This window comes from Tachyglossus aculeatus, chromosome 13 (genome assembly GCF_015852505.1).
Source record: "Tachyglossus aculeatus isolate mTacAcu1 chromosome 13, mTacAcu1.pri, whole genome shotgun sequence".
Taxonomy (NCBI): Eukaryota; Metazoa; Chordata; class Mammalia; order Monotremata; family Tachyglossidae; genus Tachyglossus; species Tachyglossus aculeatus.
This window is the reverse complement of record NC_052078.1, coordinates 1110076-1125601: the sequence shown is the minus strand read 5'-3', so window position 1 is coordinate 1125601 and position 15526 is coordinate 1110076. Positions and strand designations below refer to the sequence as shown.

Genomic DNA, 15526 nt, shown 5'->3' with positions numbered 1-15526 from the left:
AAAACCACAAAAATATGTCTATGATACCACCCAGAAATCTCCGAGTCTTCAAGCAAAACCCAACCCCAGCCACGAGGGGACCTCACAGGTCCACAAATTCACTAGGGAAGGTGAAAGGGGACAGAGTGGGAATCGGTGTTACTGAGCTTGGCTCTCTTACCTGTTCATTTTGCAAAAGACCACATTCTCTATAAACAAAAGAATATGTTGACAGTTTTAGGCAGGAAGATAGGAGTTTTCATGAATAAAGTTGCCTAACCTCCATGCTGAAAGTCACGTTTTAACTGACACAGTTAGCCTTAATTAATCTTGACATTTAAAAAGAGTTAAAAAAAAAAACACCACGTATTTACCCCACATCCATGCATATAAAGACTCCTCATGCAGCGTTAGTGTCATGCAAAAGATGAATTCGAAGTACACATCCTTTCATTAAAGGTCTAGGAATCAGACTGACTTTAGGGCAGAATTGAAGCAGGGTAGCAGAAAATATCCAGCCTTACCTTTAAAATAGCCGCCGTAAATTGACTCGCCTCCTTTCCCGTTCCCTGTTGAAGTCACGAGGAGAAGCCAAGTCAGTGGGATTGCCCAGGATTTCTCCCCCACGGACTGCTGCCTGGACTGTTGGAGGGAGCTTCCAGCAGGGACGGACAGTGGAGATTGGGCTGATGGGGGCGGTCAGAGATAGTGAGGTGGGCCCTGAATGTGGTACTGAACCCATGTGGGTCCCCACACGCTGGTGGGGAGCGCGTCTGACCCCAAAGTGTATGCTCAACTGGGAGACCTCGCCTTCCCTCTCCCCGACCCCTCACCCCTCTGCTGGTGCCAGTGGGTGTGGACCTCCGGAGCCCGGACGGGAGTGGGGATCCCTGGGCCTGCCCTAGGGAGAGGCAAAGACCCCTGGGTATGATTCGCCCCGCCACCCCCACAGCCGGTGGTGCTGCTCCTCTGGCGGCGGCAGAACCCCGGGAAGTCTCCAGCCCAGAGCCGAGGCACGGCCGGGGAAAAGGAAGGGCCCCCGCCCGAATCCCGGGGAGACTTTTGGGCAGAACCTTCCCCTTTACCTTCGCTGAAGTCCCCACCCTGAATCATAAAGTTTTTCACCACACGGTGGAAGGTGGAGCCTTTGTAACATAGCTTCTTGCCAGTTGTTTTCCCTAGGCCTCTTTCACCTGAAAAAAAGGAAACGGCTGAAGCGCTGGCCATGGGAGCTCTGGCTTGGGCGGCCCAGTGGGGGGCTTTCCAATGGTGCCTGGGCAATGCCAACACAGCAAAGAGGCCACACTTCTCCCACATGGCAACCTAACCTCCTCAGCCTTCCCACAGACAACAGACGTGCCCCCAGTACTCAAATTTTGGCCTATTATCTGCTGGGCCCCCGAGGTAGCTGCCCTCCAGTTTGGGCATTTCTACACAGCATTTCCCACTCAGAGTTCACTCATTTTAGAGAGCTGCTAAGTTTCTGTGGTTCCTCCCCTTTCCCCTTGCCGGGGAACTCCTGCAGACTGGCTCCAAGCAGCCCACAGCATAGCACGTCCCAAGGGGAACAAGGGATCCAGATGCCGTTCCCCATTTCTGAAGGCCCGTCCAATAAGAGGGGCCTCCCCCGCAGTGAAAGACATGAGCCCTACCGGGATACCCTGCCTCGCAGGCGCTACCCTGGTCCCAGAAGAGCGGTCAGAGCCACAGATGAGTGACCCCTCCCGGAAGACGGCGTTGGCTCTCCTGTGCGACCGCCTCACCCCTGCTTTGTTCTTGACTTGTCAGCGGACGGCAGTCACTCAGCTGGAGTCGCTCAAACGTGGACTTTCTACCAGCTGCCTCAGTTATGCGTGCCTTGTCAGGGGTCATCCTGGGAGGTGGTCAGAGGGGTGGTCTGCCCTTCCTAACTCCTAACTGCCCAAGAGGGGAAGCGAGGGAGTGGGGTGGGCAACCCAAGGTGGCAGGAAATGCCAGACGGGGTGGCAGCCAGAAGAGAAGGGGGTGGAGGGGTGTATTATGGACTGTTATGTATTATAATCCTACAGACTGTAAGCTCTCTATGGGCACGAAATGTGTCAATTGTTACATTGTCTTCTCTCCAGCGCAAGTGCTTAGTATACTCAGTAAATATGACTGACCAACTAACTGAGGAGACATGTGAAGGGGAGGCTCGCTGCAGAGAAGAACCTATGAATCTACTGCGGAAAAACGGAGGGCTGATAATCCTCAGGCGGTCATGAGTGGGCTTTCCGAGTCACCTGTTAACCAAGGGTCTGTGCTAAAGTGTTGCAAGTGGACACCATCATTCAGCATGGACAGCTGAGCTCACACTATCTGGACCGAGCCACCAGGCACGTCAGAGCAGAGCATGAGTGGGCTTGGCGAGCCACGTCAGACCCACTCAGAGCAACTTTTTCTGGACAAAGCATTCTCTGCCACCCTCACCGTTGGGTTTAAAAGGGAGAGTCCTGGAGGATAAGGAACTCCTAGCAGTTGGTGCTCACGGCTCTTTCTACAGAAAAAGCCCTCTGAGAATAGAGGTTGTGGACCCAGAAATGCTGTGAGATATTGGCTGAATTCCACAGATATTTGAATGGGGGTAGCTTAAGAACTTCTGTGCCTCTAAAATCCTCAAAAATGTGGGCACCCACCCCTTCGGGCCCCCATGTAGGACAAGGCTCTGAGCCGGGGTCGGAAGCAAGGTCTCCAGGCAGCGTGGGGAGAGAGACTGGAGCGTGTGTCCCTCACTCTCTGAACACACCGCTTTCCTGGGTGTGCCAGAGCCGGGATGTGGTTTGAGTTCACTGCAGTCAAAGGGAAAGGGGAGTTACAGACTTCTTCAAGGCCAGATGCCGCGGAGGGCATTGCCATCCCCTTGCTGGTGGTGGCTCTGACCCGCTCCACCAGCCGCCTTCTGGACTGACCTAGAACTGGCAGTGCCCACCAGGGAAGTAAGTTGGAGATGTGCCCTAAGATAGGTAACTGGAAGGCTGGTGACTTCCCAGCCATGATAAGCAAGAAAACTGCTGCCGAGTGAACGTGGTCGGGACGCCTTGTCCAGTTCCCAGAGGCAGGAAATGTCACCCACTCCGGTCAGTGACTGTAAAACGGGCCAGGGTTTATTCCTGACCACTGGGAAGACCAGAGAAGGGGGTGGGGGGGGAGAGGAGAGAGAGAGGGAGAGGGAGGGAGAGAGAGAGAGAGACAGAGAGAGAGAGAGAGAGGGAGGGAGGGAGGGAGAGAGAGAGACAGAGAGAGACAGAGAGAGAGAGACAGACAGAGACAGAGAGAGAGAGAGAGACACCCCTCCCCCTTTTCATGAGAAGCAACATGGCTTAGAGGGAAGAGCCTGGGTTTGGGATTCAGAGGATGTATGTTCTAATCCCAGTTCCGCCATCTGTCTGCTGTGTGACTTTGGGTAAGTCACAACTTCCCTGTGCCTCAGTTCCCTCAACTGTAAAATGGGGATTAAAGACTGTGAGCCCCATATGGGACAACCTGGTTACCTTGTATCTACCCCACAGCTTAGAACAGTGCTTGACTAATAGTAAGTGCTTAATATCATTGTTATTATTATTCATTGCCAGGCGAGGATCTCCAGTGCAAGCCACCACTTTCCCCAACCTTGCTTTCCCCCTGCACTTGAATTTGCACCCTTTATTCACCCCATCCTCAGCCTCACAGCACTTATGCCCATACCCATAATCTATTTTAAAGTCTCTATCCCCCTGTAGACTGTAGACCCCTTATGGGCAGGGAATGTGCCTACCAAATCAGTTCTAATGAACTCTCCCAAGCACTTAGTACAGTGCTCTGCACATAAGTACTCAATAAATACCCTTAATTGATTGATCGATTGCAGACACTCGAAAACCAAGTGGCTTGGCCAAGTGTAATTTATTTATTATCTATCTATTTATTTATGTCTGTGTCCCCCTCTAGACTGTGAGCTTGTTGTGGGCAGGAAAGGTGTCTGGTGTTATACTGTACTCTCCCAATCGCTTAGTACAGTTCTTTGCACACAGTAAATGCTCAATATGATTGAATGAATGAATGAGTGGTCACAAGGTAACCTGTGTTCAGAATGATCAGTGCTTACCTGTGCCAGCCATCTGCAAGCCCTGACTGTTCCTGACAACTCCTCCCTCAGGGATCTCCTCTGGCATCCATCGGTGCCACAGCAGATGCTCTTGGGTGCCCACTAGTCCCGGGCCCTCAGGGGTGGGGAACAGCGTGCTCCCACAGACAACCCCGCTTCCTCGACTAAGGAAGGGGTATTAGCGTACGGCCCTGATGCCGGCGACTACTCTGGGCAGCTTGGTCTCCACCAAGGTTGGTGGGCCCTTGCGGGATGCCACCAAGACCGAGTGGACACTAGGTGACCGGCATTAGGCACTGGAGGGAACAGGATACAAACCTAGAGAAGACTTTTGGGAGATGTCCAATTGTCAGCTTCCTGAGGGCAGGGTTCAGCTCTTCTACTGCCACTGTACTTACCCAAGGGCTTAAAAACACAACTGGCCCCCACACGGAGCCCAGCATGGCACGTGCCAGAGTGCTCTGCCTTTAGTAAGTGCCCAGTCAATATTACTGCATTTTACTGATTGATTGCTATTCCTGGTGTGAATTCTACACACTCATTCTTGACTTCGTGTTTTTAATGGCATTTGTTAAGCATTTACTACATACCAAGCAACGTACGAAGCGCTGGGGTAGATACAAGACCATCGGGTCAGACACAGTCCCTGTCTCACACAGGGCTCAAGGTCTTAATTCCCATTTCGCAGGTGAGGGAACTGAGGCCCAGGGAACAGAAGTGGCTTGCTCAAGGTCACACAGCAGACGAGTGGCAGAGCTGGGATTCAAGTCCACATCCTCTGCCTCCCAAGCCCATTCTATTTCCGTTAGGCCATGCCACTTGCTCTATATTTCGTTTCTCCAGGTACAACCACAACCCTGGTTTGGAAATTTGGGGCAGGAATAGCAAGAGCAGGGAAGACCTCATCTGAAGACCTACGCTCCATATAATCTAACTGTCCGGAACTCTGCTTCTCCTGTTTTCCAGAGTTAATCCTGGTTCATCATCCCAGGCCAACCAGCTTCCCTTCCCATATAACCACAAGGCCCTCACCAGGCCCTTATCCAAAATCGCCAGATCGCAGACCTCACGCCTGCCATTTCCATAATGCCTCTGGTGAAATAAGGCCATGGCTCCACTCACCTGAGCATAAGCTGAGGAAGTTTTTGCATGTCTTTGGACATATGTCCGAGAAGAGCTGAAACATAATGCGACCAACTGAAAGGAAACACACGGAGAAAATGGTGTCAAGAGGAGACACCAAACAGTGGCCCTCCTAGACTGTTCTCCCCCTTCTAGACTGTGAGCCCATTGTTGAGTGGGGACCATCTCTATATGCTGCTGACTTGTACTTCCCAAGTGCTTAGCACAGTGCTCTGCACAAAGTAAGCACTCAATAAATACGAACGAATGAATGGATGAATGAATGAATGGCCAGTTTTCACTTATTCCACAGTAAAGCAAATGGGGACAGAGTGGAGAAAGTAAATCCACCCTAGTGGGAAAAAATCCTTGACTACAGATTAGGAGGCAGTATAGTCCAGTGGGTTGGGAGGCTGGGGACCCAGTTTCTAACCCCACCACTGTCCATTGGCCTATTTGCTGACCTTAGGTCAGTCAATTTATCTCTCTGGGTCTCAGTTCATCTATAAAAAAGAGGTTAGATGACTCCCTTGAGGAACAGGGAATGAGTCCTACCCCATAACACTGTTCTCTACCCTGGCGCTTAGCATTTAATAAATGCACAATGAATAGCACATCCTGCCTGCTGGGGTGGACACGGCGAGTCCAGCGGTGTAAGTTTCTGGTAACGCAGGCAGTCACGAGAGGATGGGGTGTCTGACCCTTGCAAAGGATCGAACAGCCCCACTCATTCCAGAGTCCAGGTGACAGGGAAAATTCCTCTTCGGTCCACGGAGATTCCAGGAAGGCAATCCCTTATTAGAAGCCCCTGAGCCAAATACAACCCCGCCATCTGCCTGCTGACCACGTGGCAAGCCTGTCACTCCATCGTAAATTTGGGACAAGAGTTCCCGGCTCCAGAGGCAGTCACTTGACTGAGGCCGCTCCTCTTACGGCTCCCAAAATATCCCCTTCTGGGTGCGGCACCTGCCTGCCCTTTGCCCACACACAGCGCTACCAGAGACACGGCGCCCTCGGGCACCCCAAGAAACCTAAGAACACGAACACAGTGGATTTCCTGCTTTGGTTCCAAAAAAGAAAACCCACCATCACAGACAGGTGGCACACGGGGCCTGTCATAAGCAACTGCCTATGGAAGTGAGAATAATCAAGGGACGAACTGAGCTTTCAGTTGTCCTGGCAGAGTTCTAGGACCACAACTAACTTCCTGTCTTCCCAGGATGATTGCCACAGACCTACAGAGCCATGATGCAGGGGGCCACCCAGATGATTCTCTGTCCAACTGTTAAATCACTGGTCCAAAGATGCCCCAAAAGCAGCTAGGTTCAGTCAAGAGCCCCAAATGGTTGCCCATCCCTCTCCACATCCAACAAAAACGCCTCACCGTTGGCTTTACAGCACAAAATCACCTTGCCCCTCACGTCCTTCATTTCGTACTACAACCCAGCCTACTCACTCCGCTTTTCTAATGGCAACCTACTCTCTGTACCTCCTTCTCATCTATTATACCACCTAATCCTCATTTATCTTGTCTCTGGCTTGGAAGTCCCTCCTCCTTCACATCCGACAGACAACTGCTCTCCCCATCTTCGAAGCCTTATTAAAATCACATCTTCTCCTAGGCGTCTTCCCCGAATAAGCCCTCATTTCCCCAACTTCCTCTTGAACTTGGATTTACCCCCTTTATTGACCCTACCCTCAACCCCTCAGCACTTACGTCCATATCCATAATTTATTTTCATGTCTGTTTCCCTCTCTAGACTGTAAGCTCCGTGTGGGCGTAGAATGTGTCTACTGGTGGTTATATGGTACTCTCCCAAGTGCTTGGTACAGTGCTCCGCACACCATCAGGGTTTAATAAATTCAAATGAATCCAAGTGCACCCAGTTGCTCAACATTACATGGACACCGTGCTCTCAGAGAGGCTGTCTTCTTGGGGGTCTGGGATAGTGTCAAATTCCCAAGAAAATTTCACTGTCGGAAGTCGCCTACAATAGGGGAAACATCCCCTATTCTCCCAGCACTCTGGGGCTCTGTTCTTCCAAGACCCCGAGATGCGTGGCATGGAAGGTCCAGACAAAAGCTTGGGTCTGCTACCGCGGGCAAGCCTGTGACACCCGCACCGATCAGCTTGGTGTACCCGTGCAGTGCGAGAATTATCCTTTGCAGCCGACATTTCTCAGGATCTCAAGCCTGAAAATGAGCAGGCAAAATGGGGCGGAATAGGGGATGTTTGGGGACCAGTCCTGTGACAGTGACACTTCAGAATCCCAGGGTGTCTATAAACGGGCTTGGAAAGCCAGATGTGCTCTCAGTCCTGATGCCAAAATGCACTGGAGGATTGCCACAACCAGCACAGAAAGGGGACTGTGTCTTCACTCCTGCTGGGGTAGGAGGGACTCCCCGGGGGGTAACGCCCGCTTCACTTTGGGACTCTGCCAAAGCTGATGGGTAGAACACTGATGGCCTGCCCCCTCCCCCCCAAACTGAGCCCCCAAGATCATCTTGTTAGAGCATCACTCAGCTCACACCTCTCCCCTCCACCAAACCATTCACTGGCTTCCTGGTCCCCCACATCTCACAAAGACTCCTCAAAATGGGCATCCAGACTCACTCCTACCTCACCCCACTTGATCCACCTTGGGGCCCTTGGCCTCCAGAGGGCAAGGACGCACCCACCTGCCTCTGTTCCGCTTTTGTTTCCACAAGGCCCGACCTCTACGCTGAACGGCTCTAAGCTGGGGCCCAAGCAATCCAGTCCCGGGGTGCTGGGCTCCCAAGGATTACCAGGCCAAGTGCAAAAAATGCAGGCCCGGGAATCAGAAGACCTGAGTTCCAATCCCAGCTCCACCAAGCATCTGCTGGGTGACCTTGGGCCATTCACACACTCACTCTGCATCCCGGTTACCTTGTCGAGGAAAAATTGCAGATCAAATATTTGTTCTCTCTCTAGACTGTCAGCTCATTATGCGCAACAAAGTGTCTGTTACTTCTGTTGTAGTATACTTTCCCAAGCAATTAGTACAGCACTGCACATAGTAAGCGCTCAATAAATACCACTGATTAACTCAGACTTTGGGCTCCAATCTGGGACAGGAACAGAGTCTGATATGACTGTCCTGTAATTAGCCCCACACCTAGTATAGGGGGACTTGGCCAAATCAATGCCAATATAATAATAATAATAATAATAACAACAATGGCATTTATTAAGCGCTTACTTATGTGCAAGGCACTGTTCTAAGTGCTGGGGCAGGTTACAAGGTGATCAGGTTGTCCCATGGGGGGCTCACAGTTTTAATCCCCATTTTTACAGATGAGGTAACAGGCATAGAGAATTTAAGTGATTTGCCCAAAGTCACACAACTGACAAGTGGCGGAGCCGGGATTTGAACTCATGACCTCAGACTCCAAAGCCCGTGCTCTTTCCCCTGAGCCAGTTACGAGTACTAACTAGTCCACACATTTTCTCCCATCATTCCCCACCTCCCATGTGCAATCCTTAGCTGGAGCGACAGGGCAGCGCTGCCGGGGGGGGGGGGGAACAGGCTTTGTCGACCTAGTCCAGAACCTGACCTCACTGGACCCCATCACCATTTCTGGGGTCAGGGCCTCTTGGGGGGTAGGCAAGGCCTCGCCTCCCCATTTCAGTACTTCGAACAGTGCTCTGCACACAGTAAGCGCTCAATACGACCAAATGAATGAACAGTGCTTGGCACATAGTAAGCGCTTAACAAATAGCATTATTCTTATTATTATTACTAAGACGCAAGCCCAAGTAGAACCTGAGGCTGTTGTAGACCCTTAGCTGTCTCAGGTAATGGGGGTTCTGTTCTTACATCAACTCATGGTAAGGGAAAGTTGCCCACCACCATTCCTCCTAAAGATGTGCATCGTCCAATCGCATCCTAGCTCAAACAATAATAATAATAATGTTGGTATTTGTTAAGCACTTAATTTGTGCCAAGCACGGTTCTAAGTGCTGGGGAGGATACAAGGTAATCAAGGTTGTCCCAAGTGGGGCTCACAGTCTTAATCCCCATTTTACAGATGAGGAAACTGAGGCGCAGAGAAGTTAAATGACTTGCCCAAAGTCACACAGCAGACAAGCGGTGGAGCCGGGATTAGAACCCATGACCTCCGACTCCCACGCCCGAACTCTTTCCACTGAGCCATGCTGCTTCTCAAATGCCAAGGCAGAACTCGTGTCGGGCACCCCACGGGGTGCTCCCAGTAAATTCTGATAGCCAGTGGATGGCCATAAACAGACGCTGCTGAACGATTCTTTAGAGCCCCTCCTGATCCTTCTCCCTGTCCTGGCCTGGCCTTTCAATTACGCCTCTGTAAACCAAAAGGATCAGGGAGAAGCAGGCCAGCTCGCTCGGGGGTCCCGGTGACTCCCTTCTTTGGGCTCTAAGCGCAACACAGTCAGCGTAACCACCTTCCTGAGGCCCTGGAAGCACAGAGAAAAGCCACCCGCTTCTTCTGCCTCCTGTCGCACTCAGACCTCTGCCTGAGGCGCCCATGGCGCTTGAAGCCCGTGACACAAAGGTCCCTGGGAGGGCACCTCTCCAGAAAGAGTTGGCCAACGCACATTCTCAACCTTGGAAATGAGTGGGTCGTCGACATTCAGCCCATGGGTCTCCCCGCTCGACTAGGAGTGCTCTACAGGCACTCGGTCAGTACAGCACTCGACACGGAGAGAGCGCTCACACCTCCTCAGGTCTATAAGAAGGTGGGTTTTCTCTGTGTGTTTGAGCACAGGCATCGGCAGGCAAGGGGCGGTGGGGAGGGACATGGGCCGACAGCAAGGGTCTGGTGGGGGAGCTCAGCAGGCCGTGGGAGCAGGAGGAGCCACCGGGGCACGTGTGCAGGGGCCGGCAAGCCTGTTACAGTACGAGCTTCTGCAGAGACACGGCCCCAGTGTGCAGAGAACGGGGCGTCCTCTGATGGACTAAAAAAAGACCTTGGCCAAGGCCCAGAGAGCCCCCTCCCACTACCCCCCACTATCTCTCAGACCATGAAACCAGATTTTCTTCTAGCATCGCAGCCTCTCCTATCAGGGACACTGAGGCACACGGTTACGTACCTCTGTTTCCAGAGCCTCCCTTTCCTTTTATGACTCACAGGTTGCCAAAGCTAGGTTACACATTAACGGCATTTCTACTGCTACTCCTCCTCCTCTGGCACATCTGGTCAGGGGCCATTCCATTGGACTGAAATCCCCAGGTCGGCCGGGGACTGTGTCTGACACCATGCTCTTAGTACAGTGGTTGGCACAAAGCAAGCACCTATAGAGCCCGGGCCTGCGAGTTAGAAAGAGCTGGTTCTAATCCCGGCTCCGCCACTTGTCTGCTGTGTGACCTTGGGCAAGTTACTTCACTTCTATGTGCCACAGTCACCTCATCTGTAAAATGGGGATTGAGACTGTGAGACCCACATGGGACAGGGACTCTGTCCAACCCAATTTGCTTGTATTCACCCTAGGCTTAGTACAGTGCCTGACACATAGCAAGCACTTAATACCATAATTATTGTTATCAGGAACCACAGTTATGATGACTTACTATTCATTTTAAGGAACCCCACCATTCAGGCAGACAGGTGGGGTTCTCTTGCACTGAAATTGGAGACCAGTGTCACTACGCCAAAAGGAGAACCCTTCATGTGGTTAAGCCCAGCACCTCTGGGTGCCGTCCAAATGGTTTTGAAGCTGTGGCACCCAGCAGGGTTATAGCACAGGGAGTACGCTCCTTTCGGCCCACTTCCTTTCTTGCAATCTTTTCTTTTTAAATGCTATGAAGCACTTACTATGTGCCAGGCACTGTACTAAGCATAAAGGTAAATACAAGGTAACCAGTTTGGCCACAGTTCACGTGCCACTTGGGGCTCACAGTCTTAACCCCCATTTTACAGATAAGGTAACTGAGGACCAGACATGTGACTTGCCCAAGGTCAGACAGCAGGTGACAGAGTTGGGATTAGAACCTAAGTCCTCTGACACCCAGGCCTTTACTCAGTATTGCAGTCTTTGTAAAACACTTCTCTTGGGTGAAACCCCGCTCTCTCCCTCCTACTTCTCTACTCTCTTCTCCCACTATACCCCAGATCACTCTCTCTGATCCTCTCAATCCAACCGACTCACTGTGCCTGGTTTCTTTCTTTCCCTCCCAAAAGACTACAGCTCTCCCCATCTTCCACACCAATTATCTATTTATCAATTGCATCTGAGCCCTTACCGTGTGCAAACTGAAATGACATCTCTGACCCACTATTTGTTTCTCTTCCCTTGGGTTATATCCCTCCAACTGCCACCTCAGCACCAACTGTACATTCATTGTATACTCACTGTGTACTACCTTGTTTTACCTGTAGCACTGCACGTACCCTGTTATTAAAGCATTAACTCATTTCCATATGCATTTCCTCCTATTTCTGAAAATCCTCTGGCTCTCTCCACTACAGAGTAAGTTCCTCGAGGTTAGTGATCGTAAACTCAACGCTCCCAAGTGCTCGGTATGTTACTCTGCCCACAGCAGGTCCTCAATAAATACTAGTGATTGATTTTGAAAGTATTTAACTTGAAATGAAGGAGCTCTCATTTGTACGGATCCCAAGGCTAAACACACCCCGGGATAGTGCAGAGTGCGGGAAAAGACAGATCACTGGACTCTGGGGGGTACCGATCCGAGTACCATTCATTCAATGGCATTTATTGAGCACTTACTGTGTGCAAAGCACTGTACTAAGCGCTTAAAATGAAGCCACCAACTGTGAGCGCTGGCCCGGCCCGGTTGGATCAATCACACATATTTACTGAGTGCTTGTTATCGCAGAGCACTGTAGTAAGAGCTTGGGAGAGTACAACAGAATTATCAGACATATTCCCTGCCCAAACGAGCTCACAGCACAGAGGATCTTGCTGAAGGCAACAGCGGCACAGTGTTCCAACAACACGGATCAAATCCCGGGGCTGGAAGGAAGTCGGGTGTTTGGTGCCTGGCTCCCACGGGATCTCTGGGGTGACTTGCTGCCCTGGCCAGACGGGCTCTGGGTTTAGAGCACTCAAGCTGGGGGGCAGTGGATGGCTTCTCCCTCCGACAGGGAATGCCGGGGGGGAGGGATGTGGGCAGCTGGCCTGGCGGTCCCGGGGGTGCCAGGCTTAGGGCCAAGGGTTTCCAAGGCAAACCGCAGGCGGCAGTTCCCGGGGTCCGGATCCAGGAGGGTGCAGAGAGGGGGGAAGGGATGGGAGGGGAAAAGTAAAAGTTAAAAAAGTCCAGGTGTGGTGGAGCCCTCTGGAGCCAAGCTGGGATGAGTGGCTGATAAATGGGTCACAGGGGTGCCAAATGTTTTTGGGGGGATTTGGGGGTAAGGGGGAGGAATTCCAGGCATGTCAACAGAAAATCCCTTCCTACATACATCCCCTGCTTTGGCCTTGTCCCCTCTACCCTTCCCACACCCCGGACAGTGCACCCTCCCTCCTCCCCAAAACCCAGAACAATGCAGCCCCTTCCCCAGAGAGTTACAACCCCTTCCCCAAAATAGTATACCCAGTTCTCCCCCAATTCCAAACGGTGCCCCCCCCTTCCCAAACTGAGTGCTCTTCCCTTCTCCCCTCAGCTCTGGAATGGTGCCCCCCATCCACAAAGGTCTACCTCCTCCTCTCCCACCCCAAAACGGTGGACCTCCCTCCCTCACCCTAAAACCATGCACCCCTCTCCCCCTCCCCCCTAAATGGTGCACCTCCCTTTCCCCCACCTCAAAGCTATGCACCTCCCTCCCCCCATCCCAAAACAGTGCACCCTCTCTCCCTCCTCCCTAAATGGTGCACCTGCCTTCCCCCATCCCAAAACTATGCACCTCTCCCCCACCCCAAAACTGTGTACCTCCCTCCCCCACCCTAAAACAGTGCGCCCTTCTCCCCCTCCCCCACCCCAAAACGGTGCACCCCTCTCCCCCCCAATCGGTGCACCTGCCTTCCCCTACCCCAAAACCATGCATCTCCCTCCCCCCATCTCAAAACTATGCACCTCCTTTGCCCCCACCCCAAAACAGTACACCTCCCTCACCCCCGAAGCAGCGTGGCTGAGTGGAAAGAGCACGGGTTTGGGAGTCAGAGGTCATGGGTTCAAATCCCAGCTCTGCCAATTGTCAGCTGTGTGACTCTGGGCAAGTCACTTAACTTCCCTGTGCCTCAGTGACCTCATCTGGAAAATGGGGATGAAGACTGTGAGCCCCCCGTGGGACAACCTGATCACCTTGTAACCTCCCCAGCACTTAAAACAGTGCTTTGCACATAGTAAACTCTTAATAAACACCATTTTTTTTAAAAAAACGTGCACCTCCCTCCCCATCTCCTTCCCCTCACCCCAAAACTATGCACCTCCCCCCACCCCAAAACAGTGCACCTCCTTTGCCCCCACCCCAAAACGGGGCACCTCCCTCCCCCACCCCAGAAGGGGGCAATTCCTTCCCCTCACCCCAAGACGGTGCACCTCCTTCCCCTCACCCCAAAACTATGCACCTCCCCCCCCACCCCAAAACGGGACACCTCCCTCCCCCACCCCAAAACGGGGCAATTTCTTCCCCTCACCCTAAAACGGTGCATCTCCTTTCCCTCACCCCCAAACTATGCACCTCCCCCCACCCCAAAACAGTGCACCTCCTTTGCCCTCACCCCAAAACGGGACACCTCCCTCCCCCACCCCAAAACGGGGCAATTTCTTCCCCTCACCCTAAAACGGTGCATCTCCTTTCCCTCACCCCCAAACTATGCACCTCCCCCCACCCCAAAACAGTGCACCTCCTTTGCCCTCACCCCAAAACGGGACACCTCCCTCCCCCACCCCAAAACGGTACACCTCCTTCCCCTCATCCTAAAACGGTGCATCTCCTTTCCCTCACCCCAAAACCATGCACCACCTCCCCCCACCCCAAAACAGTGCACTTCCTTTGCCCTCACCCCAAAACTATGCACCTCCCCCCACCCCAAAACAGTGCACCTCCTTTGCCCTCACCCCAAAACGGGGCATCTCCCTCCCCCACCCCAAAACGGTACACCTCCTTCCCCTCACCCCAAAACTACGCACCTCCCCCCACCCCAAAACGGGACACCTCCTTTGCCCCCACCCCAAAACGGCGCACCTCCTTCCCCTCACCCCAAAACAGTGCACCTCCTCTGCCCCCACCCCAAAACGGGGCACCTCCTTCCCCCCACCCCAGAACAGTGCACCTCCTCTGCCCCCACCCCAAAACGGGGCACCTCCTTCCCCTCATCCCAAAACAGTGCACCTCCTCTGCCCCCACCCCAAAACGGGGCACCTCCTTTCCCTCATCCCAGAACAGTGCACCTCCTCTGCCCCCACCCCAAAACGGGGCACCTCCTTCCCCTCATCCCAAAACAGTGCACCTCCTCTGCCCCCACCCCAAAACGGGGCACCTCCTTCCCCTCATCCCAAAACAGTGCACCTCCTCTGCCCCCACCCCAAAACGGGGCACCTCCTTCCCCTCACAACAAAACGGTGCATCTCCTTCCCCTCACCCCAGAATTATGCACCTCCTCCCCACCCCAAAACGGGGCACCTCCTTTGCCCCCACCCCAAAACGGGGCACCTCCTTCCCCTCACCCCAAAACTATGCACCTCCCCCCCACCCCAAAACGGGGCACCTCCTTCCCCTCACCCCAAAACGGGGCACCTCCTTTCCCTCACCCCAAAACTATGCAACGGTGCCCGTCCTCTCCCCCCCCCCCGCCCCCGCCCGCTTCTCACCGGGCTCGCGGTTGATCTCGATGTCGAAGTGACACTGCGGCCGGTCCTGCGCCCCCATCGCCTCACCGCGGGCCCCGGCCGGCCGCTGCCGGACACAGACACACAACAGTCACCCGGGGACGACACACGACACGACGACCACGACGACGACGACGACGGGGCCCTGTCGCGACAGGCCGCCCCCGCCCCCCCATCCCCTCAGAGGCGAGGCGAGGCGAGGCGGGTCCGCTCACCTGTCGGCCGCCCCCTCAGCCTCTGAGGAGCGCCAGGCGAACGGCCGGCCCCTTCGCCTGAGGGGCCAAACCCCGCGAGACCTGGGCCGCCGCCCGCCGCGGGGGCGCGCTCTGCCTCGCGCCGGAGCGCGCCGGGGACGGAGGGAGGGAGGGAGGGGGAAGTCGGGGGCCTGCGCGTGCGCGGCGCGCCACGTCGCTTTCCGGATCGGGCCGGACGGGAGGTTGAGATCTCGCGAGAGGTCGAGGGGGGCCTGGCTTCGTCATGGCAACCTCGTCCTTTCTACCACAGATGTGATAATAATAATGGCGTGTAGGAAGCG

At 53.6% G+C, this 15526-nt stretch overlaps 1 protein-coding gene across 5 annotated transcripts in view; it reads right to left on the bottom strand.

Moving 5' to 3' along the window:
* NKTR (natural killer cell triggering receptor) overlaps window positions 1-15294 on the bottom strand; it is a 37462-nt gene extending 22168 nt beyond the window's left edge. For 3 of the 5 annotated variants that reach the window (XM_038755585.1, XM_038755586.1, XM_038755587.1), the window contains exons 1-5: window positions 15207-15294; window positions 14974-15058; window positions 5204-5278; window positions 1065-1172; window positions 504-548 (exon numbers count right to left, since the gene is read on the bottom strand). In XM_038755585.1, coding sequence (XP_038611513.1) covers window positions 504-548; window positions 1065-1172; window positions 5204-5278; window positions 14974-15031 — 286 coding nt within the window. In that variant the 5' untranslated portion in view covers window positions 15032-15058; window positions 15207-15294. Of the gene's footprint in view, window positions 1-160; window positions 189-503; window positions 549-1064; window positions 1173-5203; window positions 5279-14973; window positions 15059-15206 lie in introns of those variants that run through there. The other 2 variants (XM_038755588.1, XM_038755589.1) reach the window with 2 other exon arrangements.
* Between the last annotated feature and the right edge of the window lie 232 nt (window positions 15295-15526).